We start from the raw sequence: 27,134 nt of genomic DNA on the forward strand, positions 1-27,134 counted from the left end.
TGATTCATTTATCATAGTTGTGTCGCGTCTGATTTCCACAACTAAGGATTCAGCATCGGACTGGGCTATATGTTATGCCATGCATCCTCTCTTTTGACATAAAATGCTTCACTAGGTATCCTCCACACCCAACGTAGCATTCCGACAAAACATGCAGTGTGACGGGTCTAAACCAAAAAAACACCAGGTAGCCCCGCGACCGCAGATAAGTCGGGAATAGCTTCTTGCGGGCATCATGCCCCCTCTTCGACCCCCACCTCGTCTACTCGGCATCATAGCCGAACCCCATTGTCGAGGAGAGAGTGTCGAGGAGAGAGTAGTCCGACACATTGGGTCAGCCGCAGTTGTCATGTCTTGATTCCATGATCTCCTGCAGCTTACATCTGTCAGCGCACCACCACCACAGCCTATACTTGCCTGGAATATGGAAATATACCCACAACAGGAAAATACTCTTGATGGAGCAATATCATGAACCTGGCCGAAGCTGCATTCCGTCATGCACCAACTGCCGGAACAGGTGTTGCCAAGTGGGTGCACTAGACATGACCTCCCTTGCCAGATGTCCCCATCTGATCCTCTCAATGCATTGTCACAAAAAGCCAGCTGACCCATCTTCTCTAGATACAATGAACCTTACACCGCTTGATTCATCATCAAAGACGCAAACAACGCGATGGGCCTCAAGACTTCAAAACGGCCGTTCAACATAGCCATCATCGGTGGCGGCATCGCGGGCCTCACCACCGCTCTCTTCCTCCACCACTTCTGCCCCCCAGGCTCAATCGAGATCAACATCTACGAACAAGCAGAACAATACCGCGAAATCGGCGCTGGCATCAACCTCGGCGTCAACGCCACCAAACTCCTCCACCAAATCGGCCTAGGCGACAAAATCAACGCTATCGCTGGCTCAAAAGATGGTGTTTTTTTCACCCTTCGACGCTGGGACAACAGCGAGGAGATAACGACCATCTACTCCAATGACTCAGGCAAGATCCGCCAGGCGGCCGTATCACGGGCGGAGTTGCTCCAGGTTCTGCTCGATGCTATCAAGGAGAGAAAAGCAGCGACATTGCACACAAAGAAGAAGTGCCGGTCCGTCACCGTAAGTCCTTTCTCGTTCTCCGTTTTGCCATAGATATCTAACACCGCCTAGAAAACAAAATCCGCGATCAAAATAACCTTCACCGACACCACAACCACCACGTCCTCCCTCCTCATAGCCGCGGACGGCATCCACTCCCCCATCCGCAATCAATACCTCCCTCACAGTCCCCCTCTCTACTCAGGCAAGATAGTTTACCGTGGCCTGTTGCCGTTCTCTGCCTTGCCTACCCCCTGGCCAATTCAATCCCATCATGTTATGTGGATCGGACCAAACAAGCACCTCTTAGTATACCCCATCTCCCAAGGCGAAACCCAAACGTTAAATTTTGTGGGCTGTATCACCACCCCGGAGGAATCCCTCGGAGACCTGAAAGAGTCCTGGTCCGCCACTTGCCCAAGAGCGGAGTTGGAAAGGGATTTTGGGGATTGCGATGGGATAGTACAGGAACTGATCAGGTTACTGCCGGAGGAGGTGTCAAAGTGGAAGATTAACGACCGGGAGGCGGCGGAGGGTTGGGTGTTTGAACAGGGGAGTGTGGTGCTAGTTGGGGATGCGGGACATCCTATGGTTCCGCATCAGAGTGCGGGGGCTGGGCAGGCGGTGGAGGATGGGTTTGTTGTTGGGAGGGCTATGGGTGAGTTTCTGAGGCGGGGGGATGGGAAACTGGAAGACTGGATGGGGGTGTATGAACGGGTGAGGATGCCGAGGGCGAATAAAGTGCAGGAGACGAGTCGGGGGGCGGGGTATTTGTATCAGATGCAGGCGGAGAGTATGAAGGGGATGAGCTATGATGAGTCTGTGCCGATTTTGAGGGATACGGTGCAGGAGAGGATGAAGTGGATTTGGGAGGAGGAGTTGGAGGGGGTGTTTGAGGAGGAGAGGGGGAGGTTGGTTGGAAAGGTGGAGGTGGAGGGGGGGAGGGGAGGAGGGGGTTGTTTTTGTATGTGATGGCTGGAAGGGTGCTGTTGCTGTTGTTGGATACGGGGTATGTGTTGTAGGAGGTAGAATGTTGCAAAAATGTGAACTGGAAGGCAATAAATAACCTTTGAAGCTGGGAGACTCGTGCGATTATACAAGGTGCTATAGGATTTGAATGATTGGCTAGGTATCGCTTTTTGAAGGTTGTCATGGAGCGTTTTCGGAGCCACTATATGTGGTCAGAATCTTCCTCGTGTAGTTCGAAATTTGAACCCTTCTGGAACATAGAGTAAGGTATAAGGGACTTGACCGGTCTGGAGGAGACCGTGTACCTACCTAGATATGAAGCCTGCTGATCAAGAGGCGACAATAAGACATAGGAAAGCCTGTGGGGCATGAGCACAGGCCCACTCACTGCTTCATCTTGCAGTCTGCGCTCCCTTGCTTCTCACACACACGCCAACATCATCACTTTTGCCACACCTTAGTTGCACCTCACAGCCCGGGACTGCGAGCTACCTGAGCGACTTTTTCTGAGGCAAAGAGGCTCAAAAGCATCGTCATCACCGATCCGCAGATCCGCTTGCTCGCTCCAGATGTTCGAATGCTGGCAAGTTTTGAGACACTGCTTGGCAAATGTGGTAAACACGATGCTGATCTCCTCTTATAGTGTATACCAGAACACCTTTCGTCAAGTTCCACAAATTGCCGCCGGCAATAACGCTCTTTTCCTTTGCACTACGGAATTACTCCTTTTCAAGCTCCTATCTCAACGCTTGGCGGTTTTCGGGAGAACGCGGACAGTGCGTGTTTCGGGACATTGTTTCGTTGTTTCGAATTTCCACGTTTAGCAACCACTCGATGGCACGCGACAACTTGCTGTTTTGGGATATCGGCAATATAAATCGTCTTTTGTTCCCAAGGCGAGACGTGGGGGTTTGCCTTCGGCGACCCCACGGGGCAATGAGGTAGTCTCGGCTGGAGTTACACCAGTTCTACTATCTTGTCGATCGCATCCGGCACAACTTGCCGATCGCGATGTCCGTTTCCAGGGCACAGGGTCGCTTCAACACGAAGCTGAAGCATGGTGATGGGTTTCAGCAGACGCTTCTTTTGAATTCTCGCCAAGGTCTAACTCTGCCAAGCTGCGGCCAAGGCTATCGCCAAGAGGCTCCCGTCGAATAGCATCGGAGAATTCGAGGGTTCAGTCTTGGTGCGGCGTTCAAGCAACGACGATCAAACATCCCTTTAAAGGTCGACTAAGCATTTTTGAGGGTTGTCTTGGAGGTCATCTTTTTGCTTCTTGGCCCCTGTCTCCAGAATAACGATCTGCTCTTGGCCTGCCGGCGATGGACAAGTCGAAGTTGATATCAATCTCCTCCTCGACCCAGCCATTCCTTCCTCTCTTCTTTTCATTCCAGGACTCTGGCAGCCCCGGTTGTTTCGCTTCTGCTGTTTTTCTTTCTCTTGTCTCTGTTCTTCTATTCGGGCTCTGGCAGCTTGTGTTTTTTGTCTTTTCCATAAGCCTTTATTTTTTTTTGGGTCTCTTTGCCCTTCTCACTAAGCTGTGGTTACTTGCAGGCCAAGGGATATCGCCAAGATGCCAAACCTCGATGTCAGCGAGCTCAACACTGTCTTGGCCGTGTTGGGTGCCTTCATCTTGCTCTATGGTATCATTTCAGTCCTCATCAAGAGCAGATGGTTTCTAGGAGAGGCTCTTCCCGCCGTCGTCATCGGCATCATCCTCGGTCCCATCGCCGCCAAATTCCTCGACAGCTCTCGGTGGGGATCCGCGGCTGAGGGGCAAACAAGCGACATCACGCTGGGCATGGCTCGGGTTGTCATCGGAGTGCAGCTCGTCATTGCCGGCTTCCAGCTGCCGGCCAAGTATAACCTGCACAGGTGGAAGGAAATGGCCCTTTGCCTTCTCCCTATCATGACCATCATGTGGTTGTGCACCACGCTTTGCCTGCTGGCTAGCGTGCCCAACATCACACTACTCGCCGCCCTGGTCATCGGTTCTTGCGTGACATGCACCGACCCGATCCTCTCACAGGCCATCGCTAAGGGGCCGTTTGCCGACAAGTTCGTTCCCCGTCATCTACGCGAGATTATTTCCTCCGAGGCTGGCGCCAACGACGGCTTCGGTTTCCCCTTTCTCATGCTTGCCGTCTATCTCATCCGCCATGCCGATGTCCCCGGTGCCGGGGTCCATAGCACCGGAACCGTTCACGAGCGAGCGGCTCAGCTGGTAACTCGTGCAGGAGACGTTGGGAGACTTGGCGGGGGCGTCGGTGTTGCCTTGAAGAACTGGTTTGTCGAGACGTGGCTGTACATTGTGCTTATGTCGGTTGTCATTGGAGCCATTGTCGGCTACGGTTCGTGCCTGGCTCTCAAGTTCGCCCTTCGCCGGTGAGTCTTCTCTTGAGTTCAACAACTGTGCTTGTGCTAATCATCCTTCTTCAGCAAGTGGGTCGACTCGGAGAGCTATCTGCTCTACCCAACGGCCATCGGGGTAGGTTCTGGATCTAACTTGCCCTCGAAGACGGCTGAAGACTGACAAATCTGTAGCTCTGGCTCGTCGGTATTTGCGGCATGCTCGGCACTGATGACCTTCTCGCCTGCTTCGTCGCCGGAAACGCCATGAACTGGGATGGCGAGTATCTTGCCGAAACTCTGGAGCGCCACGACGAAGTCAACTCTTGCATGGACGTGCTGCTCAATTTCGGCGGCTTCATGTACATTGGCACCATCATCCCCTGGTCCGAGTTCCACCAACCCGAGACGACCGGTCTGACCTACGGCCGTCTCATTGGCCTCGGCGTCCTAGTACTGCTCTTCCGGCGCATTCCCGCCATCTTCATGTCCTACAAGTTCATGCCCAAAGTGGTTAAGGACTGGAAGGAAGCCATGTTCATGGGCTACTTTGGTCCCATTGGCATTGGAGCCGTTTTCTACGTCGAGCACACCCGCCACCTGTTTCCCGAACTCGGCGATGGCGACGCAGAGGAGACGAACCTGGTACGCGTTATGATCCCGGTCGTTTACTGGCTCGTGCTCTTCTCCATTGTGGTGCACGGTCTCTCGATTCCTTCTCTCAATGTGATCTACAATTACTACGGCGTCAAGCCCATCGTCGAAGACGCCGTCGAGCTCCCTCGAAAATCGATGCGCGCGCCCACGCCGGTAAATGCTGCCGTTGGGGACCGCGATACGTTTATCGCGTACAATCGCTTCTCCCGTCCGGTCTTCGACAACGTTGATCTACCAGTGGCCAACGACAAGCAAATGTACGCATCAGATAGCGATGAGAACTTTCAGAAGACGAGGGTGGGGAAGCGGTATTCCCGAGCCATGGTCTAGTCTTACCGGAAGTACTTTAGAGTTGGGTAGAGACAATATAGAGCTGGGTATAGATAGAGGCGCAGCTTGTACAGTCATTACAGCAGATAAATGGAATAGTACCTCCCGCCAGTCGTTCATCAAGGGTTGCCGGACAGTTCGATAACTACCAAGAGATGTGTCGAAATATGAGTAAGGTACCTACCTAGGTGACTACTAAAAATAGATGTCTTCCCCGTTGCAGGAACTCTTGGATCGGTTTTGTTTTCAATCTACGCTGCCAAAAATAACAATGACCAGTCCACACTAGCTGAGCCTTCATTCGTCTAAAGCCAAGGAGGCCGCGATGCGCCGACCTCATCATTTTTTCCAGATAAGAAGACTTTTGATAGCCTGCGCTGTTGGTTGTGCGAGAAATGAACCAATACCATTGGTGAAAGGATTTCAAGTGGGCGATTGCAAAATATCTGTTATTGCTCCAAGAGAATCTGAGCGAGACCAATTTCTGGAGAACTCGACAGAGACTCTTACCTGCCAGAGACGGGTATCCTTGTCAGCGTCTGAAACCCAAGAGGTTACCACCGATACATCGAGCCAAGATAAGCATAGTACCACGACAACACCTCAAGCTGCCAAGAAAACCCGTCGGTTTCTTCATCGTCTCAACCCTCGTAGTTGGCCATTGGTTGAGCAAGCTCGCAGCCAGATCTCTCGGATATGGAACGATTTCTTCATGGTAAACGAAGAAGTCCGAAAGCCCGTCATTCGCAAAGGGTCTTCCCAGTTATTTGGGACATGATACGCTACCATTTGCTCTACAAACCGCCGGGTGTTCCACTTGGGCTCCTCGGGGCTGGCTCTGCGTTTGCGGAAATGAAATTTCTGTAGTGAGCTTTCCCCTCTTTGTGTTTTTTGAGTCATCCAGCTGGCCATGGGTGAATATCAGGTCCAAGGAGTTGCGTGGGATCTGGAGAATGGACTACGGCACGCCAACCAAGCTAGTCGTCTTCGTCATATTCTTGCTCGTCTGTTTAGTAGCCAATCTGGCTGGCCCTTCCAGTGCCGTCCTCATGATCCCGCAGAGCCACACATGGACAGTCGTACCACCCGAAAGATATACGAAAACACGCGCAACATCATGACGCGCTACTCGGGAAACCTGGGCCATGGCACCCCATGCCGCCTCGGTTGTTGTTCATGAGGAAATCCGCATGGTGTGGAGTACACGGCTGATCGGTGCACCGCTGAACTACGGGAAGTCTTTTCTTCGCACCGCCATCGTCGACACCACGAATCCCATCGTCAGGTCGGCATGCGTACCTGCGAGAAATCTCTCCGACACAACAACCTACTCTGACGCTTTCGGTTCCGAAAAATTCAACATGACCTTCCCCATTCTCAAAGAGGATGATTTCTGGGTACCATGGGTCCCAGGTGGCGAAGAGGGCTTCGAGAGCGGCCCAGACGGAACTGTCCCCTCGATGCACCCCTCCTTGACCTCGCCGAAATCGTCCATGGACGCGACTTTTGGGCACCTCGTGCGGATTGAATCGACACAGGGAGGGGATTCCTACCAGGAAGTGAGACTACGACTGGGGAAGGGTAGAGGGACGGAAAGGACACTCCAGGCGGGAGCAATATACGGCAGACCTGGTCTTACTGAGGTTGTCGCAATTGGTCAGGGTAGGTTGTAGGATAGGATGGATTGCGCAGGAGTTGACACGTGGTTTCCTGACATATCTGCGTGCCGTGGGTGGCTAACCCGGAGTTGTTGGATATAGCTCGTGAAGTGAGCATGTCGCATGAGGAGATGGATGGAAGGTCGAGAGCTGGGGAGGTCGCGTGGAAGTTACGTTACCCATTCAGTTTCCCCATCTCGAGATCTAACCCAGCCAAGCTCTTCTTCACTCATAAATTTCCACGAAAATGCCCATTATCCCGGACACACCACTAGCCGCCAGCGTGACTCGACAGATACTTGACCTGTGCAGGCAGCTTCACCAGTTTATTCGATCTGGAGCACGTCCTTTTGGTTCACGTGAGATCTCTCTTGACATGGTCCGTGTGACCGTCCCCTTTTTGACTGTAATTCATTTCCAATGCTGACCTACAGTACGCCACCACCCAGACTCTCGAGGAAAGAATGGACAGCGTGGGGAGAACCCAAGAGAGACTCCTGGGGCTTATGGAGCAATTGAGAGGGGATGAAGAAGCCGAGATTGTTATCGGAGGAGCGGTGAGTATCTTAGTTTTTGGACGGAGATTGTGTATGTTTAAGACACACTGACTTTGTGGCAATGAATAAGCTCGAGTACTTTGATCTTTTGCTGGGCGAGTTGAGGAGGGAAGTGGAGGTGAGGATTGCGTTGGCGGAGATGGCGAGGGCTGCGAGGGCTGCTTGAGTGTGCATTATGTGCATTATGTGGGGTTGTTGATGATGAAGTGTGAGCTTCTGGGTTGGGAAGGGGGTGTGAGGTGGCTAGTCTTTTTGAGTTTCAGACATTATTTTGAAATGTGAAGTGGACCTATCCAGTATGGGAGGCGAGCTTCCGTGTTGAAGTTAAAGTCACAAGCTTTCAAACACTCAGAATCAGAGTGTGTTAAACCTCGTCCCACTCTCCTCTTGTCCATCTCTCTTCTCTCTTTCGTTACCCATCAGCATCTAGATCCAATCCAGTTCACCTGCTAGTATCAGTTAACACCACATCAACCCTGCTGCGCGAACGATCAAGAGTATACCTGAACAATCACACAACCGCACACAAGCGATGAAATAATCCTACCCAAACGAGTAACTAACCGTTCATGAACGATGAGAAAATCCATCATGAACGAGCAAATAACCATGCTCTAACACCCACAAAGACAACCATCATGACTGTCCTTCCCGAAATGGCCCGCATGACGCTGGGCAACCTCCAGCTGACCGACGGCATCTACTTCACCATGACGCCCAACGCCTTCACCAAGCCCGAGGAAAAGCCCGAGTGGCGCCTCTACTTCACCATCCGCTGCCTCAACGGCACCCCCGTCTCGGACCTGATCCGGGAGGGCTTCCACTGGTCCAGAAAGAACATCATCACCTCCGACACCATCTACCACCACGACGAGAAGAACAGCCGCCAGCGCCGCTTCTGCCACCTTCGCGAGTTTGCGGACGAGCCCCCATCCCACTCCCGCTGGATGATGCAGATCGTGTTCCAGTCCGCCAAGCTGGAAACCCGCGCAAAGTTCTGCCTAGACGACACCACCCCCACCCACCGCAAGATCCAGCACGCCTTCGCCATGCCAAGAACGGATACGGCAACACCGTCTTCCTGTACACCCGTGACGAGTCCAACCCTGTTGTCATCAACTGCGTGCTGGAGGATGCGGGGCAGAACAAGGACTTGACCAAGTGGCTGTAGCCGATGGTGTGCATCGAGGGTTCCGTTGATGGTGAAAGGAAGCGTTCTCCGCGGTAAGGAAAGGAGAGGAGGGTCCAAGAGGGCTGCCGGTGTGAAACCCCGCCTCAGTATAACGAGGAGGAGGAACAGCAAGAGCGTGTCGTCAAGACAGCCCCACTAGAGACTGCCGACAAATTTGCGAGCATGCTCGACGAAATCAACAAGATCGCGACGGATACTGCTTGGCCTTTACCTTGAGACGAGGCTGTGAGGTCTTGTACGGGGGCGCAGGCAGACCGACTATGTGACCGCCTGATGATAAGGCTGGGGAAAAGAAGGCAGGGGGGAGGGCAAGGTAACCTTTGGGTTATCCAAAGTCGAACCTTATGCGGTTGGCAATCTGTTTAGTGCTTCATTTCGTTATTATTACGTTGTTTCGCAACAGGATGGGTTATTTCGCATCTTGAGAAACTCCCAGGGCTATAAGGTGTCGGATGGCGGTGGATAGCCCGGGAATTATACCTAATAGAGTGTGTCATCAACAGTACTGAGTTCAAAATCTTACCAACTTGTAACTTTGAGTGTCGATAGCTCCCTCCAAACATCCCATACTGCCCATTCGCGAAAGCACAGATACAAGCACCAAAAACATCCACGTTGCTCAAGAGGCAAACATCTTGCTGTGTCCGATCTCATTCCAACCGTAACCTCCCCATTGCTGATGATGATATATATGTACACTTCTCGCAACAAACAACAAGTTCAAGTCTTGCGCGAGAATGAACAGCACCAAGCCAAACACGTGCGTTGCTTGCTTTTTGTTCAACATCCACCAACCACCATGCCGGTAACCCATGGCGTATGTTTCCTCGAGTACTCATCGTCTATCCAGCAACCCCTCCACGCAGGATTCCATCCTCTTAGTGCTTCTTCTCGGCGGAGCCCTCCTGCTCGAGGAACTTCCTATTTGCGACAAAGAGCGATGGTTAGAGCTTGGTCTCGACGACAACAGAAGGGCATATGTTTACTTGATGAAGTCGGCCTCGTCGGAGCTGGAGGCGTTGATTGGAGGGGTAGCACCGGGGGTGGTGGGCTTAGCAGCGCTGCCGCCGGAGGTGGCGACGGCGACACCGCCGAAGAGGGAGGCGAGGACACCCATGGCGAGCTGTTTGGTTGTAGATATGTTAGCAATTGGCCTTCGTAAATGTCGTCGTCATCGTCGTCGTCGTCGCGCCGGCGGCGGAAGGGATGGAGGGGAGGAGATCGGGTCATGTCGGAGGAGAAAAGAGAGCACTGACGTATTGCGAAGCAACCTGCTTGCCGAAAAGATTGTACATCTGGCCGCCCATCTTGAATAGAGGTTGTTTGTCGAGAGGGAAACTCGTCGGGGGGTGTGGTTGGTGATGTAGTGGGTGTGTGTAGGCTGAAAACGACGCAAAGGTCAAATGAATTGGCGACGGCAACACAGGGAAATGTCGAATTGGCCAAGCTCCGTCGTTGAGCTAAACAGCCGAGATTTTGCCAGGATCTTACTAACTCTCCGACTAGCGGCTAATAACCGTGCACGGACTGCTACTTAGGCCAAGAGGATAAGCTTTATCAGCTACCCTTCCAATCCCGGTGGACCGAGACATACGTCACCAAAATCTGTACGCAGGCACATGCTTGAAGCTGTCGTGCCGATGACGAGAAAGACCGGAAGCTCCATTCTGAACAACTCAACTCCACGCTTTTTCAGCTGTGCAATCTCGGTGATATTCACAGTCGCATCCACTCTGCTTGATTCAGCTACTTTCAGCCACTTGTTTTTCTCTCTCCCTTGCTTGTGATCCATATCTTGCGCAAGGTTTAAAACCGGTGCAACCCCTCCATCCCACTTGTCGCAAGTTCTAGCTTGCTCCCTTTCTCTAAGAAATTCTTCCTTAACCATCATCACCTCCAACAACCAGACAAAACAAAACACCGCAATGGTTTGGCCCTTCAGCTCCTCATCCACCCCCTCCAAACCTGACCAACAAACCGTCCACAATGCTACCGCTGAAACCGTAAAGAAAGTCGCCAACACAACCAAAGACCTTGACCCTAGCACTAAGCTCCCCGAGCCGAAGAAACTCCCCGCTGAGCTCCAAAAAATCGTCGACAAGGCCGACAAAGATGAAAACTTCTTTGACGAGCTTTACGAGGGATAGTATGTCCCCCTTTTAGTCTCTTCCCGTACCCACCCGCTTAACTAACTCCTCTACCCTCAGTGTCCCCCCATCAACCGACTCCAACGTCCGCTACGCAGCCTACGCCTCCCGCTTCCGCACCATCCTCCTCTCCGCCCACCGCTACGTAGCCTACACCTCCGACATAGGCGAGTCCTTCCGCCCCGTCGCCCATCCCAACTGGGTCCGCGCAGCATACGGCATCTCCTGGGCATATATCCTTGGAGACGTCTCCTACGAGGGCTACAAAGCCTACTGGCACAACCAACGCATCCTCAACCCCGCCATCGAGCTGTCCTCTCACCAGAAGAAATTACTTGGTGTCGAGGCGACGCATGATGGCACCTCGCCAGCGAAGCTCACGCCAGGTGTTGTCCCGCCGTTGGAGGACTACAGAACTGTCATGCTGCAACGGGGTATCTTCCAGAGCTTGGCGAGTATGGGGTTGCCGGCGTTTACGATCCACTCCGTGGTGAGGTATTCTGGCCGGGCGATGAAGGATGTCAAGAATAAGACTGTCAGGACGTGGGGTCCGATTGGGTTGGGTTTGGCTGTGGTGCCGTTCTTGCCGAGGATCTTTGATAAGCCGGTTGAGAATGCGGTTGAGTGGGTGTTCCACAAGGGGTTTGAGGCTTATGGGGGGGAGAAGATGGTGGGGGATGCGCCGTTGATTGGGAGGGAGAGGCAGTTGAGTGAGAAGCCGCTGCCGAGTGGGAAGGAGAAGAGGGAGTAATGAAGGAAAAGAAAAGGGAGTGTGGTGATATTTGGTGTGATACCTGTCTACTCTTTTTGTGTTTGTACATATTGGAATCTCCACTCGGTGGGGATACGAGAGGATGGTGGGCAGATCGGACTGGGTTGGAATTTACCGATATGGGTGGTTATTTTTTGATAGCGTTTCTCACCACCCACTACTTGGCAACGAAATGAGACGCCCAGGAAGCCTGGTTAACATAAAGAGAAATGACAACAAACAGTGGTATATCAACTGGGCACCATGCTATGGAACAACTTCAAACATGTCTCAGAAAACAACGCTATGCCATGCGCTTTATAACAAAAAGAACCTAATTCCAACAATGGTAGACCCTCAGACCTTTATCAAATCCTCGGGCGCCCCCACCCCTCTCAACAAAACAACCGTATTCCCACTGACCAACGCGGTCCCCAACTTCTCCCCAAAATCCAGTATCCTCCCCCCTTCCACATGGAACACCCTCAGCTTATCCTCCTCCTTATCGGACCTGTTATTGATATTCTGCACCTGCAGACTCGCCGCCGCCGAGTCGAGCATCCGCCCCACGACCCAGTCCTGACTGAAGAAGAACTCCCCCTTTGGAATCTTGGCCTTGGCAGTCTCGTTCTCCGCCTCGACATAGAGATAGACCCTCTTCTCTGGCGGGATCTTTGCGTCCCCCTTTGCGGTCTTCTTGAGGGTGTTTACCGCCACGAGTTTCGTCTGTCCCTTTGCGTTGAGCCCAGATGGTCCGGCCGCCTTTGCGGCGCGGGAGTCTTTGTATTGTTCTTTTTTGGAAGCGCCCCACAACTTCAATCGTTCCAACGCAGACGTCGCCTTGGTTGTTATCGCCGCTTGTTGAGCTGCTAGGGCACTCGCTCTCGCACCGATGGGGGGTTTGGATTTGCAGTCGTGGTCTTCTTCTAGGCGGTGTTTAAGGCAGTAGTCCCTTCGGCAGGCGTTGCAGTGAACACCGGGAACGAGACTTGTCCCGATGGTTGTTTTGCATGTCCCTTCTGCGCAGGGTTTCGCGTATAGGACATCGCGGTCGCGAACGGGTTTGTGGCCGCCGAGGGAGGCTTTGGATTGTTCGGCTAGGCGTCGCCTGGTGGCCCAGGCGCCTTTTTGGGAACAGTCGTGGCCGTCTTCGGTGCGGTGGTCGGAGCAGTAGGTTTGGGAGCAGGATTGGCATTTGAAGGGGAGGAAGTCGAGTTGGTTGCAGGGGGGGTATTGGCAGTGGGCGCCGACGAGGGAGGCGTCAGTGCCGCGGGCTGCGAGGGCGGCGGGGGACATGGAGATGTAGGTTGTTTCGTTTGGGTTGTTTGGGGAGGACATGGTGGGTGAAGCTTGGGGTGTTGCGGTCGAGGGTAGATAGGGGGGTTTTATATGGAAAACGCGGTTGATAATTATAAGGGTCGGTACTCCGACACGGCGATAGGGGTCGCTGACCAAGAGACAGACGGTTGATAGAAAGATGGAAGGCTGAGAGATGAGGCGGGCGAGGCGGCGTAAGGCGGTGTTTGCCTGCCCGGCAGCCTGGAACGATCTGGAAACCCGCCGGGGGAAAAGGTGGAGATTACGGACCGGGGCCGGCTGCCGATCATTTTAGCTCGGCGCCCTGCCGAGCCTTGCTCTCAGCTGCTAAGGGTTAGGGTCAGTCGCGTCTTCCCACATTGGAATGCGCGTCATCGTTCTCTGAATGCGATTGTGACTGATTGACAAGGCTGGCCCCGATCGACAACCCTCTTTCAACTTCAAATGTTAACATCCACCTTCTAGTGCTTGAAAAACTCCAACATGGTCGCCAATTCGGTACTGTCAACCACAAGAAATGCCACCACACATCCCCCTCAAACGACTCCGCTCTCCCTCCCCTGAACCACCACCCAAAAAGCGGCAGTCTTCAACAACTTCAAAGAAGAAAGCCATCGCCCCCCCCCGTAAACCAACCCTCTTCGACGACCTCGACGCCGGCTCCACCCCCCGTTCCTCAACTAAGACCTCCCTCCTCGAAATTGAAGCTAGCGATGACGACACCAGCTCCTTGACGTCCCTCTCCGACGCCGATTTCGAGGACGTCCCGCTGGATGGTCTTGGCACAAAACGTCGAAAACTCTCCCAACCCTCCTCTACAGAAGATGAAGATATCGAATTCGAAGATGTCCCCACGCCTACTGCGCCAGCTCCCGATGTTGCTATCCCCAGTCAGGACCTCGATCTGACGTTGGTACGGGATACCAGAATCAATCTCGCTGCCGCGATGGGGAAGAAGGGGCCCTCGAAGCTTGAAAGAAAGATCAGGATAGCTGCACATGGTGTCCATGTCCAGTTGTTACTATGGCACAATGCGCTGAGGAATGCGTGGTGTAGTGACGAGGAGGTGATGGCGATCATGATATCGCATTTACCGCCTAGGCTGTGGGAGGAGGTGGATAGGTGGAGGAGGAGCAGTGGGTTGGAGGTTCAGGGGGAGGAGCCGCCACCAAAGGGGAAGACAGCTGGGAAGGGGAAAGGCGAGGGGAAAGCGATAGAGAAGGGGAGGGAATGGGGAGCGGCAGCTAAGCATCTTGAAAAAGGAGCTGTCGATATGTCGCATGGAGATCCATTATTCAGACTGATGAAGGTCCTCACATCATGGTGGAAACAACGGTTCAAGATCACGGCACCAGGGCTGCGCAAGCAGGGGTACATGTCCCTAGAACGACTCGACAGAATCACCAAGGCATTCAAGCAAACGAACGGTGACGATCAAGACCGCTTCGGGGAGAAGATTGATGGTTTGGAAGGCTTCAGAAAGCGCGCACAGTCGTGTGCAGGCAGCCGCGATGTTGGTGCCCAGTTATTCACCGCTCTACTACGAGGATTGGGAATCGAAGCTAGATTGGTGGCCAGTCTACAACCCTTGGGATTCGGGTGGAACAAACTCGAGGAAGCCGACCCTGAAGAGGAAGAGCATTACCTATCGGAAAGCAATCCTGAAAAACCTCCCGTGCCAGTCACCAAACTACCACCACCCAAAGCAAAGAAAACACCTGCCAAACTACCCCCCAAAACAGTCCGATCAACCCGGCATTCCCAAAAACTACCCCCCGAACCCTCCTCCGATCTCGAATCCCTCTCCGACTCCTCCAACGACCTGATAATTCCTCCTTCCCCTTCCCCACCTCCAACCTCCCCAACCAAGACCCCTAAAAAGGTGTACGATCAAGACTTAGAATACCCCCACTACTGGCTCGAAGCTCTCTCCCCCGCCACCCACAAATACCTCCCCCTCGACCCCCTCAAACCCCTCCTAGCCACCAACCCCGACCTTCTGTCTCACTTTGAACCCCGCGGCTCCAAAGCCGATCGCGCCCGCCAGGTAATGGCATACATCATCGCCCACTCCCCCGACGGCACAGCCAAAGACGTAACCATCCGCTACCTCAAAGGGCAACAACTCCCAGGACGAACCAAAGGCAACCGGCTACCCCCCGAAAAAATTCCCGTGTACGACAAGAACGGGAAAGTGAAACGATACGAGGAGTATGACTGGTTCAAGAGGGTGATGAGCTCCTACATTCGCGGCCGTGACCCCTCCCACCCATTGACAGAAGCAGACACCCTCGAAAACGAGACCGATCTCAAACCCGCCGAGCGGGTGGACAAGGTGGTCAAAGAAGGAGAGGAGACACTGCAGTACTACAAGCAATCCAAAGAGTTTGTGTTGGAACGCCACCTCAAGAGAGAAGAAGCGCTCCTACCGACCGCGAAACCGGTCAAGATGTTTGTTCAAAACAAGAACAAGAAACCGGGTGCACAAGGCGAGGCGGTCTACAGCCGTAGAGACATCGTCCAAGTCAAGAGCGCAGAAACATGGCATAAACAGGGACGTGCCCCTAAACAAGGGGAGGCCCCCCTGAAAAAGGTGCCCTATCGAGCAGCGACTACAAATCGGAGAAGGGAGATTGCAGAGGCGGAGTTGGCTACGGGAGCAAAGGTTTTGCAGGGGTTGTATAGTCACGCGCAGACAGACTGGATCATACCGCCGCCAATTCAAGATGGAAAGATACCAAAGAATGAGTATGGGAATATTGATTTGTTTGTCCCAACCATGTGCCCCGAGGGTGCGGTTCATGTTCCTTTACGGGGGGCGGGGAGGGTTGCAAGGAGATTGGGGATAGATTATGCGGAGGCGGTGGTGGATTTTGAGTTTGGACATCGGATGGCTGTGCCGGTTATTCAGGGGGTTGTTGTAGCGGAGGAGTTTTATGAGAAAATGGTGGAGGAGCTGGAGAGGGATGAGGCGGAGAGGAGGAGGAAGGAGGATGAGAAGAGGAGGAAGAGGGCGCTGGGGATGTGGAGGAGGATGTTGATGGGGTTGAGGATTGTGGAACGGTTGGAGGGGCAGTATGGGAATGTCAAGGAGGGGGAGCAGGAAGGGGGTGCGGGACAAATCGGTGGTGACGTGCATATGGCGGGAGAGGGGGCGGGAGGGTTTGAGGCGGAGGAGGATCAGATGGCGGGGGGGTTCCTGCCGGAGGGACATGAGGCGGACGACTTGGGCGGCGGGGGCTTTTTTGCCGAGGGCCAGGAGGAGGACGAGCAACATGGGCGCACAACTTCAGGGTACTTCCCTACCGTCCACTCCGATGACGACGACGATGACGGGGAGGATGTGCTCGAAATTGATCATGGTGATATGAGCGGTGTGTTGAGTGAGGCGGTGAGTCCGAAGCCAGCGTCACTGTCGCCATCGCCTACGCCAGAAATCGAAGAAACCAAGGCGCCACCGAGGAGGAGCGCAAGGCGGAAGGCGCCGGTCAAGCCCAAAGCCGCGGCGGCTGGTGGAAAGCGAGGAAGGAGGAGGCGAAACGTTGCGTCAACGAGCTCCGAGGAGGAGGAAATCGAGGAGGGATACGAGGTTTTTGATTCTGGGGAGGATTAGTTGCAGTGAGAGATACATGTCCGGCTAGGTAGATAATTCGATAATGCAATTGTCCAACCCGCAGAAACCGGGGTACTGCGGGGAAAGTAAAATATATGTCATTGACTGGCTCGAATTGTTCCTTGTCAGCGCCGAATCGATGCATAAAAACCTGCCATCACGTTCACATTTTGGTGGTTCATGCAGGGCTAATGCAAGATGGAGGTGTACTGGATGGGGAAAGGTGTGGTGGGCGATGGGTGAGCTGAGAGGGGTCTTGGGGTGGTGTGCCGGTCGAAGTATTGAAAGGTTGGAAATATTACAGAAAGTGACATATCAGATGCGGTATACGAGAGATAACGCCGAGGACGGGAGAGTGATCGATCGATGCCGGTTGTGTGTTTTTTTGCTCCCGAGACATGACACTTCTGTAAGCCTGAAAATAAGGACATGTTTGTGGTGCCTGTTCCTTTTATGTGGAAAGAAACGTGGAGTCAGAGTTGAGGGTAGGCAGAACACGCACCTGGACATTAAAGGCTTCCGGCTTTTGCATAGGTCCTGTGTGACGTTTCCTCACCCTCTGGAGCTTGTCCATGTGGTTTTCTGTGGGGACAACCGATGGAATGTCCGCGGCTGACGGCAGAGTGCTCACGCCCGATGTCAAGGGAATGTCGGTGCCACGCTGGATGATGAGGCTAAAAGTTGAGATGGGAGAATACCGAGAGCGACGCAATGTTCGAGTTGAATGTCTAGCCAGCACTGGACTACAAGGGTGAAAGACAATATCCTTCTACCGGAATGATCGCTCCGTGGGGTCCCCTGTAACTGCCGGGGTTCTTGGTGGGTCGGTCCAGAGCGCCGGGTTCGGGGAGTTTCAAGTGCTAAGGCGCTATCAGGCTGCAGGCGGAGTCTCGGTGTCCGGATGATAAGTCCAATATCACGAATTTCCGAGCATGTGCAAGAGATGGTGGTTTGCTTTCCTGGTTCTGTTTGACATCAGGTGCCACACGATGCCCACCGACAAGCCGCTCTGGCGTGAGCGAATGGGAGGCTTTGTCACTCTGCAAAAAATACGTGGGATTACGAGCAGACATCGCGTGTTTGTTGTGGGGAACAGGTAATGGCCCTGTAATTTACCCCCCTGGAATGTGAAGCTGTCTGTCGGCCGGGGTATGGCCCGTGCAACAGGGCGGCTCATTGCCTGCTCGGTCGAGGCTGGAGCAACACCACCTGGCTCAAGAGACCCGACTCAACTTCTCCTCCCACACTTGGAATAATTGAACCCTGACTCTTCCTTGCTCAATCACCTCCAGGTTTTTGTCATGTCGGCCACGTCGCCGCTCTTTCCCGGAGGACCCTGAGCAAGGATTTGAATTTTGCGCCCACCTGCTCTGGAAGCCGGTCGGGGTGGTTTGGGCCATTTGGACTTTTTTTGCTTAATTGGAAGGTGTTCCGGTTTCGTCGCGCGCGGTCAGTCGCTCAGTGCTCAGTCAGTCAGTCAGCCAGCCAGCCTCATCTGAAGCTCGTGCCTGCCACTACTCCGCGGTATACGAGTCGCCGCCATTCACAACCCCTTCCACCCACTGTCCCCGTAATATACCAAGCTCTAACTGACTGCACTGCTCAAACCTGGGACTGCGGGGCACTTTCCCTGGTTTTACTTTATATCTTACGTACCTGTCCTGTAACTTACACCACCGCCGGCGCTGCAAGAGCATGACCTGGACCAGGACCGCATCTCCCTCCCAACCTAATTCTCAACATGGACCACGACGCATACCTCGACCAGCTTCTCGGACAGCAGCCAGCTCTACCACCAGCCCAGCATCTACCCGACCACTTCCCATTCGCCGCTTTAGAGGACGACGAGTTTGCAAACCTCGACCTCGAGCTGTTGTTTGGACGTCATTTTGGCCGTAACAATCCGTAAGTCACTCCTTTTTTTCCTTTCCAGTGAGTGAGAGCGGCAGAATCACATGTGGTAGTCCCACGGCAAACGACAAACTGCTCTCGTAGTGGGGGGAGCAGCAAACGTCCGTCCGGAACTCAAGCCACTGTGGACTTTTGAGTTCGTTCTTTCGAGCACAATCTTGAACCTGCTGCTGGGCTGCCTCGACTGTTTGCCTGCACATGCATTCCGACAAGGGCATGTCTTTCACCTTCACTCATCTCCACACACTCAGCCCTCGCCGGCAGCATCGGGGTGTTTTCACCGTACCATGGGCAGCGCCCACTCCAAACAGGAATCAAGTCCCGATGCACGGGAGCCACCGCTGAAAAGGGACCGGCTTCATCGTTTGCGGAAGTCTCTGCGAAGCCACTCCCACCGCCGAAACCTGAACGAGCAAAACAACGAGCAAACCCAACCCTCTGACAACATCAACAGGCCAGAAAACGACAACAACGCCGTCCGGGAAATGCCCCCAGTGCGTAGGTCCCAGGGCAACGTGGATCCAGAGTTGAGCACAGAAGCGTGCATGGAAGCCGCACTCAATTTCTTCCCCGACATATGTCCCGACTATCTGCGCAAGACCGTCGAAAGTCAAAAGTGGACAGCCCAGGGCATCGTCGGCCACATTCTTGATCAGCAAGAAAGCGGCAAGAAATATCCCAAGCGTGTCAAGTCCCTAAAGCGCAAGTGGGAGGATACCGGTGAGGACGGCGAAGAAGTGCTCAGCAAGAAAATGGAGGCCGAGCCAAGATTTCAAGGCAAGACGACGGAGTACATGAAAAGTACAAGGGAGCAGGGTGAGTGATGTATCCCCAACACGTTGTGGACAGGGGGAGACAGACTGCTGGTAACACGGGAGGAGGACTGAAGGATGATGAACGGGCGATTGCCTCTCTTGAGGCGTCGGCGTCGGTACTATCACCAAAGGCCCGTTCATTCATCTTTGTGGCGCTCCTTGTTGCGGCTTGGAGCATCAAGATGACGTTGGGCTTTTTGTTCTTCCACCCAACATTGTCCCCTTTCATCACCAAGTATGTAGATTTCTGACACCCGCATAGCAGATCTCTCCTTGTGGCCGAGTTTCCAGACTTCAAGGTCAAGAATATAGAGCAACAGTTCAAACTGCACGACCATCGCATTTACCCAGCATATCTTGCTCTATGGACCGAGCTTGCTCAAGAAACCTCGGCTTGGCGGAAAAAGTCGACAACCAGGCCCAAAATGACGCTCGGCGACACGGTCAAGATGTTCTCTGAGAGCGCCGACGAGGGAGAGAAAGGGGCTGTGGAAGACTTCGTGGTTGCCCGTCAAGTTTGCGACATCAGAGCTGCCAAGGCAAGGGCGAAGAAGGCGGAAGAAGACGCCGAGGCGGCCAATTATGCGCAAGCAGAAGCTGACGGTACCATTTTGGAGTGTGGATGTTGCTTTGGGGATTTCCCACAGAATCGAATGGTGCACTGCAACGCGGAGACCATCCATTTCTTCTGCCGCGAATGTGCGAAGCGCATGGCGGAGACGCAGGTTGGCATCTCCAAGTATCAGCTAGACTGCATGTCAACAGACGGCTGCGAGGGCACCTTCAGCAAGAGCCAGAAGGATTTGTTTCTCGACGGAAAGCTGACTGTGGCTCTTGATCGCATCGAGCAAGAGGCTGTCCTTCGCCTGGCTGGAATAGAATCACTCGAGACATGCCCCTTTTGCCCATATGCGGCCGAGTACCCGCCCGTCGAGGTGGATAAAGAGTTCAGATGCATCAGCGAGGAGTGCGGCCGTGTATCCTGCAGGCTTTGTCGGCTGGAGACGCACACGCCCAAGACTTGCCAAGAAGTTGCGCGGGAAAGTGGACATTCTGCTCGCCGTGAGATCGAGGAAGCAATGTCTGCCGCCATGATCCGGACCTGTAACAAATGTAAGGACCATCTGCCTCCACTTGGGGACATGGAGCTAACTCTGACTAGGCAAAACACCCTTCATCAAAGAGAACGGCTGCAACAAGATGACATGCACGAGGAAGGGCTGTGGCAACATACAATGTTACGTCTGTTCCAAGTCGTGTGATTACAGCCATTTCGACGAGCCCGCCCGCGGTGGGAAGCCCGGGAACTGCCGTCTTTTTGACGAAACCGAGGAACGCCACGCACGAGAAGTTCGCGAGGCCGAAGAAGTAGCTCGCAAGAAGGTGGCGGAGGCGAACCCTGAAGTCGATTCCTCCCTCCTCGAGATCAAATTCTCCGACAAAGTCAAGCAAGACGAGGCCAAACGCGCAGCTGCCCAGATCCCTCAAAGAGGCGGCGTCTTTGGGCCCCGGAACCTACCCGTATATGTTCCCCCACGAATGCCAGCAATTGCCGTTCCGCCGAACCAGCCCAATGCACCAGTTCCTGCCGCACCAATGGCTCTCCGCCCCGACCAGGCGAACGAGTTGCAAAGACGGATGCAGGGACTGATTGGGTTGGACCTGGAGATTGGGATAGAGCCTCTGCCTGTTGAGGCTCACCGAAATGTGCAGATGGCAGTAATACTCCCGCCGGATCCCAACCGGGAAGCCCGAATGCAACAACAGCAGGCGCTGCTGCGCGCACAAATACAAGCGCAGCAAATACAGATGGAGCAGGCCCGGAACAACTTCCGGATACAACGCGAGCAGGCGGCTGCCCAGCTCAACCATGCACGAAACGTCCAACAAGAAGCGATCCAAAATATGCAACGGCAAGAATTCCAACTACAACAGCATATAGCGGATCACATGCACCGCTTTCCACAAGGGGTTGCTTTTCCTGCCGTTCCAAGACCTGCTCCCGGGCCTGTCCTGATGAACCCCGAGCATTTATTTGCGCCGGCTGGAGCGGCTGGACAGCTGTTCAATATTGGGAATCATGCGTATCATGAACCAAACGCCCATCACCCAGCTGCCGCGGTTGGCAACCCTCAACAGGCTGTTGCAGCTCCAAACCTGCCCCCGCACAGAGTCGCCAACGCGGCGAACAACAATAATGTTAATGATGGTGGACCAGCTCAGCAGCATGGGGATGGGCCAAGACCTCTGGCGAACGACGTAATCAACCTGACCGCGTCCCCACCAGCCCCGCGGGTGAATGGGAATGGTTACCGAGCAGAATTGTACAGTCCCCGATGGGGTCATGGGCCTCCACCTGTCCGCTGAAGACCAGGGACAGTCGTATTCTTGAGACGATACCATGACGCCTCCTTGGGGCTGTTTGGAGCCTGAGCCTTCTTTTTCTTTTGTCAGGCTACGGATCAACTTTCTTCGCCTCGCCTTCCCTTCGGATTCACCTCTCAGTGGCGTTTTGCACCTGGCTTGGCTCATCCACCATTTCTGTTTATCATTCGACAGCCTTGGTCATCCATTTGGCGTGTGTTTGGGCTGGGTTTTGTCGGATTTGGGGAGTCTCGGGGGTTTGGGACGGGTTCAGCGCTGTGTTTTTTAATTTTCTTGATCGTTGCATATTTTTTGCTGGTTGGTCGATATGGGATTTTTCTTTCGAGGAAGAGAAGAAGTACCTACACGAGGAAGGGAGAGAGCATTGCATGGATATTGTGATTATGCTAAGGAAAAGGGGGTATTTAATGCGTTGGAATTTATTGTTTTTTATCCCAAGTCCTTTGCTCGACAAGCAAGAGAAGCGGAGGGGTGGGGGCGGGGCTATCTTGATTCGAGTATGATATGGGCAACAGGACTCTATTTGGGCGGGTTGGGGATTTGTGATCGGTTGGGCTGGTTGGTTCTTTGTATTTATTTTGCTTCTCTTCCAGCGGTTGGCTTCTTTAGGGAGGTAATCTGGCCTGGGAGTTTTTGTCGGATTTGGGATTTGGCTTGGGGGTTGCTTTGTGTGTGTGGGTGGGGTGGTGGTATCGGCGGATGGGGAGAGCAGGAAGGACCGAGTTATATTGCTTCTCTGTCATGTCTGGGTTTGCCCAACAACAGACAGTACCTTGTCTTGGGCTTTCCTACTGCTAGACACTTCACAACCCTCACAACAAATAGCAACATGAGATAACATAGCATAAGACTCTCGACAGAACAACAAATCATTGATTTTATTTTTTAAATGCTTTTTTTTTCTTTGTTGCGACATGTGACACCCATCTATCTATCTATTTCCTCCCACTCGCAAACTTTTCGTGCCACTTTCCCCTCTTTTTGACCTCGGGGGCGGCAGCGGTGGTGGGTACGGGGACGAGCTCGACGGTTTCGTGGAGCGTGGCTATGGCTTTTAGACCGCTGGTGTCTGTTGGTTCGAGGATGATGAGGGCGTTGGAGGTGTTTTTTTGGCGGAGGGAGTAGGATTTTGAGGTGGAGGGGACGGAGAGGAGGGCCGAGGTTGGGGAGGGAGAGATTGTTAGTCTGGACAGAGAGGGGGGAGGTTAGCATGGGGGAATGAGGCGGGGGAGGAGAGGGGGAGGGAGGCTTACACAGGTGGGTTCTCCCCCTCTAGTAGCGCTACGAGGTCGGGTGGGAGTTCGATGAGTTTGTACCCTGCTACCGAGTCTGGGTCGGGGAGGGAGAAGGGCGAGGGCGCTGGTGGGTGGTAGAGGGGGACTGTGGGGTGGGTTTGTTGGGTTGACATTGCTGTGGTCTCTGGTTTCTCGGGTCTGAAGGTGTGGCGTTTTGTTTGTAGGGATGACGCGGAAACAAAACGAAAAAACAAGATGAATAGATGGGCTACTAGCGGCCTGTGGAAAGGAAAAGGGATGATGTCACGGTGGATAGGAGAATTAATCAAGGTTATCTTTGACAGACGCGTTGACGGGCGGGAAGACGCGTTTGACAGGTTGGGTGTTTAATTGGTTTTGGTGGGGTAGAGTGGGGGCTCAAGAGGAGTGATGACCCTAACCCTGATCGCCGTCAATAGGTTGTGTAAGCGGACTTCCTTTCCTGGATGAAAACGACAGAAGCAGAATGCTATGAAGAAGAAGGAACAGATCGAGTCCACCATATCCTTCCTTATTCATCTTCGTAAAACGGCACGGCGTGCTTCTTGTTCGCTTGATTTTGTCGACGTTTACTGACATCTTTGCACCACACCAAGGTTGAGCAAACAGCTACCGCTTTGCTTCGAACCAGCGTTGACTTGACCGTATTTGATTAGAGGAGAATCAGGCTATTCTCTAAGTGGTCAATATCTCGGTCACTAAGGACAAGACAAAGTAGTTATACGCGAGTTTAGGTCCTTGGCCTTTGGTTCAGAGCCTCGTTTTGCTTGCAGATGATCAGGCTGCAGGTACAATGGAAAATAACATAGGAAAAGTCGGTCAGCCGGAAATTGTAACGCATGCATGAAACCAATGGACTGAAGGTGTTCCTTAAAGTTCGCAGTACGTGCGACCCTTCTCCTGTCTGAGTCCCCAGAGTGTGTCCCGTCATTGAGGCTTTCTGCTTGTCTCGGGGTGTTGGTGTGATTCCCTCGTGTTTCTGGCGTCTAAGCGCTTCATGAAAAACCCCAATCACATTGCTAGACAGCTGGAAGAGTTCATATAAGACTGCTCGTTCACATTCGGCAGCTGGAATTTCAGTCTCCCCAAAACATTCACTGCACCCATTTTCTGACAGTACCTAGGTGACTCTGCTACTCTCGCAGGGTTTCCTTCTGCCCTTGAGCATTGTTCTCAAGAATCAACCCGCCCCTGGGGCTCTCGCTCGAAATCCCTCAGCCTCCCGATGATTAGTTTATTACGCCAAGGCGCAGATACAGACATTTGATATGGGTGACTGTTGTACCCAGCCCTCCCGCGACAAGGAGTATGAGGTTTATACCACCACTGCCAGGCCTGTTCGAAACAATCACCATGGCGGACACGTAAGTTGTCCTTCATTTTGTTCAAATATCGATCCTTCACACTAGCCCTTCCATGAAGGACGCACAATTTCCTGGCGCCAATTGTTGTGTTGTTTTCATAGCGCCGATGTGGGATTAACCACGCTTATGTCTGTTGCTGCTCCCTCGGAAAGCCCTGCTGTACTCATGGATGCGAGCGACAGATTCAGTTGGCCTATGACTGACGACTTCTGTCATGAGATACCATGAAGGAGGGGGTTTGTTCGGAGGGGAAATATTGAGGCGTTAGATGGAGCACGGTTACGGAATCGACATTGTTAGCACCGGATGATACCATGGCAATTATAAATGGTGCTGATACTTTCAGTCTCCACTCTGTGCACCCACATTACCGGCCCTTATACTGACCTGTCCTTCCGGTTCCTGAGGCATGAAAGTAACCACCAACCATTCGTTCCGGTAGATGGCTTTCGTCGCAGACACCTCTCTAAATCATTGAAACTGTTCACTGGTAAGCTGGCTTCCGGCGTGGCTTTCAGTCGTCTTACCCCGTTCCAATCTCTCATCATCCAGACAGCCTCTTGCTTGGTTTGCATCCCCAGCATCATATATGTAGATATCCGCTTTGCATATCAATGCCTGGGCCTCCGGAAACTTGTTACCCTGCCTTGCCTCCTCCCCCAGCACATCTTGCCAGCTCTGCTAACAACTCATCGTATCCCTTTAATACACCTTCCCCGTTCATTTGGTGACTGAGTATGTCAGCGCGAGTTTTGAGAGCATTAAGGTAGTCAGGATAAGCCAAGGGTTTAATAACACTATCGTTTTGAATCATCGACTGTAAGCGCTCGCAACGGTCCCTCCAAAGCACCAGCACCTTATCAATCAGCACCAAAACCTCATTGGGCCTCGTCATGGCCCCATCAGGCCTTGTTGTCGCCGTAGTTTGACTCACTTGATACCCTATCATGCTTGTTGCTCCCGGCCAGGTTATGGTCCGTGGCAATCACATTGACATGTGTTTCCGGACGATGCAACACGTTGACTTGTTTGTCAAGGATCTCGCGGAGCTCGTCCACCGCGCGCCTCGGATTCATCAACCCGCCCTCATCGCTGAGCGCCGCTGCACGGCCCACTCTCATGGCGAGGGTTTTGCGATGTTCTTTGGTCAGCCTCTCCGCCGTTGTTTCAATCACGCTGTCAAACTATGACAGAGCTTCGTCAAACCTGCCCGGCATCCGGGACAGTATGGGGGCCTTGCCATGCTTTACATTCAACACCCGCTAGTCATTCTTCGCGCCTCTGTTAAACTGACCCCACTCCAAGATGGTCTTGTCGATCATCTTGAGGGCCTCAGGGAGTCTTTCCGCTTGGGTGCCGAGCACATTAGCGTGGCAGCTGGATATGTGTAGCTTGGTCTCTCTGTGTAGTAGCCCGTCAGCGGCGCTGCTGATTCTATCGAGGGCCTGTGCATAGAGGTTTTCGGCCTTGACGTAGTCTCCGCAGTCCCTGTAGGCCTTGCCTTGGTTGAGGAGAACAGTGCTTCTCAGCGCTGAACAAGATTCGCTTGTCGGGTTGTCATCGATCACGGATTCCGCCTCCTGGTAGTGCACCAAGGCTTCGTCGTACTCCCCTTTGTCACATTTGATCATGCTGAGACCAATGAGCGTTTGGACAGTCCTTTCTGCGGGCCCACCTCTGTCTTGACAGTATTGGTAACAAGATGCCATGCGCTCCTCGGCAACTTTCTGATTGCCGCGAAGAAAGCTAAGTTTGGCTGACTCAAATGCCAGAATCCATCTCTTGAACTCGGAGATGGGACTTGAAGTGGTACCGATCAGCCAGGCTCTCTCATGGAGTATCGATGAAGCATGTGGTAAAAGTCTGGAGCACGTATCGAAGCTGCTCGGCTCGCAGAGGAAGGAGGGGGTGCTATAAGCCGTGAAGCAGCTTGTGGCCAGAGACAAAGCGAGGTCAAATGCTTCCTGACATGCTGCGGGATCTTCACTTTCCAGCCATTTGGTAGCAATGAGTGAAGTATATTGGTGGAGAGTATACGACCTGGTTGAGGGAACGCCAGGGCTCTCTTTACGTGATACCAGACCATAGGCCATCAAAATGCCTGGGTGGCCAAGATATGCCATGGTATGGAGTATCTTCGAAGCAATTGGACTTTGTCAGCGGATTGTTTTGAAGGACGAGACCCATGCTGTCGAATGTGAAGCCGTCGTGAGCCCTGAGTATCTCCAGATATCGGTTTATGGTCTTCGACTTTTCACCAATGTATGCCACCGCTTGGCAGATCGCCAAGGAAAAGAAGTCCAGCCCTTTTAGAAGAATATCGACACCTGACCGAAGCCTGGTCCTCCCAGACTCCCTTGTATCTTCCTGGATATCGATTGTGCTTTCTTCGCTATCCTCTGTTATGACAAGCTCCGGGATATCCTCAGCAGTCGCGAGTTTTCGAATCAGTTCTTGCGCATCGAGCCATTGCATCCTATTGGCATCAATAACGAACCCATTTAGAAGCAGTTTGGAGCTTATCAACGATCTATCACGAGAGGTAAATATGATGGTCCCCTTTCTTACTGGAAGGACATTGTGCAGCAGCTGTGGGAATAAGTCCAGTCTCCGCTCATCAAGCTGGTCCACAAACATTCTCCATGCTCCAGACTCCTCAGAGTCTAGCCAGTCTCTCGCTTTGAGACAAGCCTGAAGATTTCCTATGTTGTCAGACCCTTGCCCAAGGTGCGGCGCAATCTTGAAATAGGACATCATG

General features: G+C 53.2%; 11 protein-coding genes across 11 annotated transcripts; 8 read left to right on the forward strand and 3 right to left on the reverse strand.

Annotated features, from left to right (window-relative positions):
• Window positions 1-269: 269 nt before the first annotated feature.
• QC764_600780 (uncharacterized protein) lies at window positions 270-2,059 on the forward strand (the record flags this gene model as incomplete). Its single annotated transcript, XM_062948593.1, has 2 exons — window positions 270-1,108; window positions 1,160-2,059. The coding sequence occupies exons 1-2, from the start codon at window positions 677-679 to the stop codon at window positions 2,057-2,059; spliced, it is 1,332 nt and encodes a 443-aa protein (XP_062797669.1). The 5' UTR covers window positions 270-676.
• Window positions 2,060-2,826: 767 nt separating this feature from the next.
• QC764_600770 (uncharacterized protein) lies at window positions 2,827-5,608 on the forward strand. The gene is made up of 3 exons (XM_062948592.1): window positions 2,827-4,441; window positions 4,496-4,544; window positions 4,601-5,608. Exons 1-3 carry the CDS (start codon window positions 3,630-3,632, stop codon window positions 5,390-5,392), a joined length of 1,653 nt encoding a protein of 550 aa, XP_062797670.1. The 5' UTR covers window positions 2,827-3,629; the 3' UTR covers window positions 5,393-5,608.
• Window positions 5,609-6,166: 558 nt separating this feature from the next.
• QC764_0094600 (uncharacterized protein) lies at window positions 6,167-6,513 on the forward strand (the record flags this gene model as incomplete). The annotated part of the gene is made up of 2 exons (XM_062940956.1): window positions 6,167-6,234; window positions 6,318-6,513. 2 exons carry the CDS (start codon window positions 6,167-6,169, stop codon window positions 6,511-6,513), a joined length of 264 nt encoding a protein of 87 aa, XP_062797671.1.
• Window positions 6,514-6,537: 24 nt separating this feature from the next.
• On the forward strand, window positions 6,538-7,065 carry QC764_600767 (uncharacterized protein; the record flags this gene model as incomplete). The annotated part of the gene is made up of 1 exon (XM_062948591.1): window positions 6,538-7,065. The coding sequence occupies one exon, from the start codon at window positions 6,538-6,540 to the stop codon at window positions 7,063-7,065; it is 528 nt and encodes a 175-aa protein (XP_062797672.1).
• A 1,005-nt stretch (window positions 7,066-8,070) lies between these two features.
• QC764_600760 (uncharacterized protein) lies at window positions 8,071-10,362 on the reverse strand. The gene is made up of 3 exons (XM_062948589.1): window positions 10,056-10,362; window positions 9,786-9,922; window positions 8,071-9,720 (listed from the first exon to the last, which is right to left on the reverse strand). Exons 1-3 carry the CDS (start codon window positions 10,104-10,106, stop codon window positions 9,678-9,680), a joined length of 231 nt encoding a protein of 76 aa, XP_062797673.1. The 5' UTR covers window positions 10,107-10,362; the 3' UTR covers window positions 8,071-9,677.
• Window positions 8,177-8,764, forward strand: QC764_600765 (uncharacterized protein; the record flags this gene model as incomplete). The annotated part of the gene is made up of 1 exon (XM_062948590.1): window positions 8,177-8,764. The coding sequence occupies one exon, from the start codon at window positions 8,177-8,179 to the stop codon at window positions 8,762-8,764; it is 588 nt and encodes a 195-aa protein (XP_062797674.1).
• A 47-nt stretch (window positions 10,363-10,409) lies between the features above and the next one.
• Window positions 10,410-11,961, forward strand: QC764_600750 (uncharacterized protein). The gene is made up of 2 exons (XM_062948588.1): window positions 10,410-10,945; window positions 11,007-11,961. The coding sequence occupies exons 1-2, from the start codon at window positions 10,725-10,727 to the stop codon at window positions 11,695-11,697; spliced, it is 912 nt and encodes a 303-aa protein (XP_062797675.1). The 5' UTR covers window positions 10,410-10,724; the 3' UTR covers window positions 11,698-11,961.
• A 93-nt stretch (window positions 11,962-12,054) lies between these two features.
• Window positions 12,055-13,035, reverse strand: QC764_600740 (uncharacterized protein; the record flags this gene model as incomplete). Its single annotated transcript, XM_062948587.1, has 1 exon — window positions 12,055-13,035. The coding sequence occupies one exon, from the start codon at window positions 13,033-13,035 to the stop codon at window positions 12,055-12,057; it is 981 nt and encodes a 326-aa protein (XP_062797676.1).
• A 496-nt stretch (window positions 13,036-13,531) lies between these two features.
• On the forward strand, window positions 13,532-16,627 carry QC764_600730 (uncharacterized protein; the record flags this gene model as incomplete). The annotated part of the gene is made up of 1 exon (XM_062948586.1): window positions 13,532-16,627. One exon carries the CDS (start codon window positions 13,532-13,534, stop codon window positions 16,625-16,627), a length of 3,096 nt encoding a protein of 1,031 aa, XP_062797677.1.
• A 1,230-nt stretch (window positions 16,628-17,857) lies between these two features.
• Window positions 17,858-21,720, forward strand: QC764_600710 (uncharacterized protein; the record flags this gene model as incomplete). Its single annotated transcript, XM_062948585.1, has 4 exons — window positions 17,858-19,354; window positions 19,420-19,588; window positions 19,619-20,466; window positions 20,516-21,720. The coding sequence occupies exons 1-4, from the start codon at window positions 18,826-18,828 to the stop codon at window positions 21,718-21,720; spliced, it is 2,751 nt and encodes a 916-aa protein (XP_062797678.1). The 5' UTR covers window positions 17,858-18,825.
• A 500-nt stretch (window positions 21,721-22,220) lies between these two features.
• QC764_600700 (uncharacterized protein) lies at window positions 22,221-23,353 on the reverse strand. The gene is made up of 2 exons (XM_062948584.1): window positions 22,992-23,353; window positions 22,221-22,923 (listed from the first exon to the last, which is right to left on the reverse strand). Exons 1-2 carry the CDS (start codon window positions 23,144-23,146, stop codon window positions 22,674-22,676), a joined length of 405 nt encoding a protein of 134 aa, XP_062797679.1. The 5' UTR covers window positions 23,147-23,353; the 3' UTR covers window positions 22,221-22,673.
• Between the last annotated feature and the right edge of the window lie 3,781 nt (window positions 23,354-27,134).

This window comes from Podospora pseudoanserina, chromosome 6 (genome assembly GCF_035222485.1).
Source record: "Podospora pseudoanserina strain CBS 124.78 chromosome 6, whole genome shotgun sequence".
NCBI lineage: Eukaryota > Fungi > Ascomycota > Sordariomycetes > Sordariales > Podosporaceae > Podospora > Podospora pseudoanserina.

Excerpts from the sequence above, each read along its gene's own strand:
- QC764_600700 (XM_062948584.1), bottom strand. The coding sequence starts at position 23,146 with ATGTCAACCCAACAAACCCACCCCACAGTCCCCCTCTACCACCCACCA. Across the intron at positions 22,924-22,991 it reads GAGGGGGAGAACCCACCTGT|ACTAACAATCTCTCCCTCCC; the intron begins GTAAGCCTCCCT and ends CTCTCTGTCCAG.
- QC764_600760 (XM_062948589.1), bottom strand. The coding sequence starts at position 10,106 with ATGGGCGGCCAGATGTACAATCTTTTCGGCAAGCAGGTTGCTTCGCAA. Across the intron at positions 9,923-10,055 it reads AGCAGGTTGCTTCGCAATAC|CTCGCCATGGGTGTCCTCGC; the intron begins GTCAGTGCTCTC and ends ACAACCAAACAG. Across the intron at positions 9,721-9,785 it reads GACGAGGCCGACTTCATCAA|GAAGTTCCTCGAGCAGGAGG; the intron begins GTAAACATATGC and ends TGTCGCAAATAG.
- QC764_600750 (XM_062948588.1), top strand. The coding sequence starts at position 10,725 with ATGGTTTGGCCCTTCAGCTCCTCATCCACCCCCTCCAAACCTGACCAA. Across the intron at positions 10,946-11,006 it reads GACGAGCTTTACGAGGGATA|TGTCCCCCCATCAACCGACT; the intron begins GTATGTCCCCCT and ends CTCTACCCTCAG.
- QC764_600770 (XM_062948592.1), top strand. The coding sequence starts at position 3,630 with ATGCCAAACCTCGATGTCAGCGAGCTCAACACTGTCTTGGCCGTGTTG. Across the intron at positions 4,442-4,495 it reads CTCAAGTTCGCCCTTCGCCG|CAAGTGGGTCGACTCGGAGA; the intron begins GTGAGTCTTCTC and ends ATCCTTCTTCAG. Across the intron at positions 4,545-4,600 it reads TCTACCCAACGGCCATCGGG|CTCTGGCTCGTCGGTATTTG; the intron begins GTAGGTTCTGGA and ends ACAAATCTGTAG.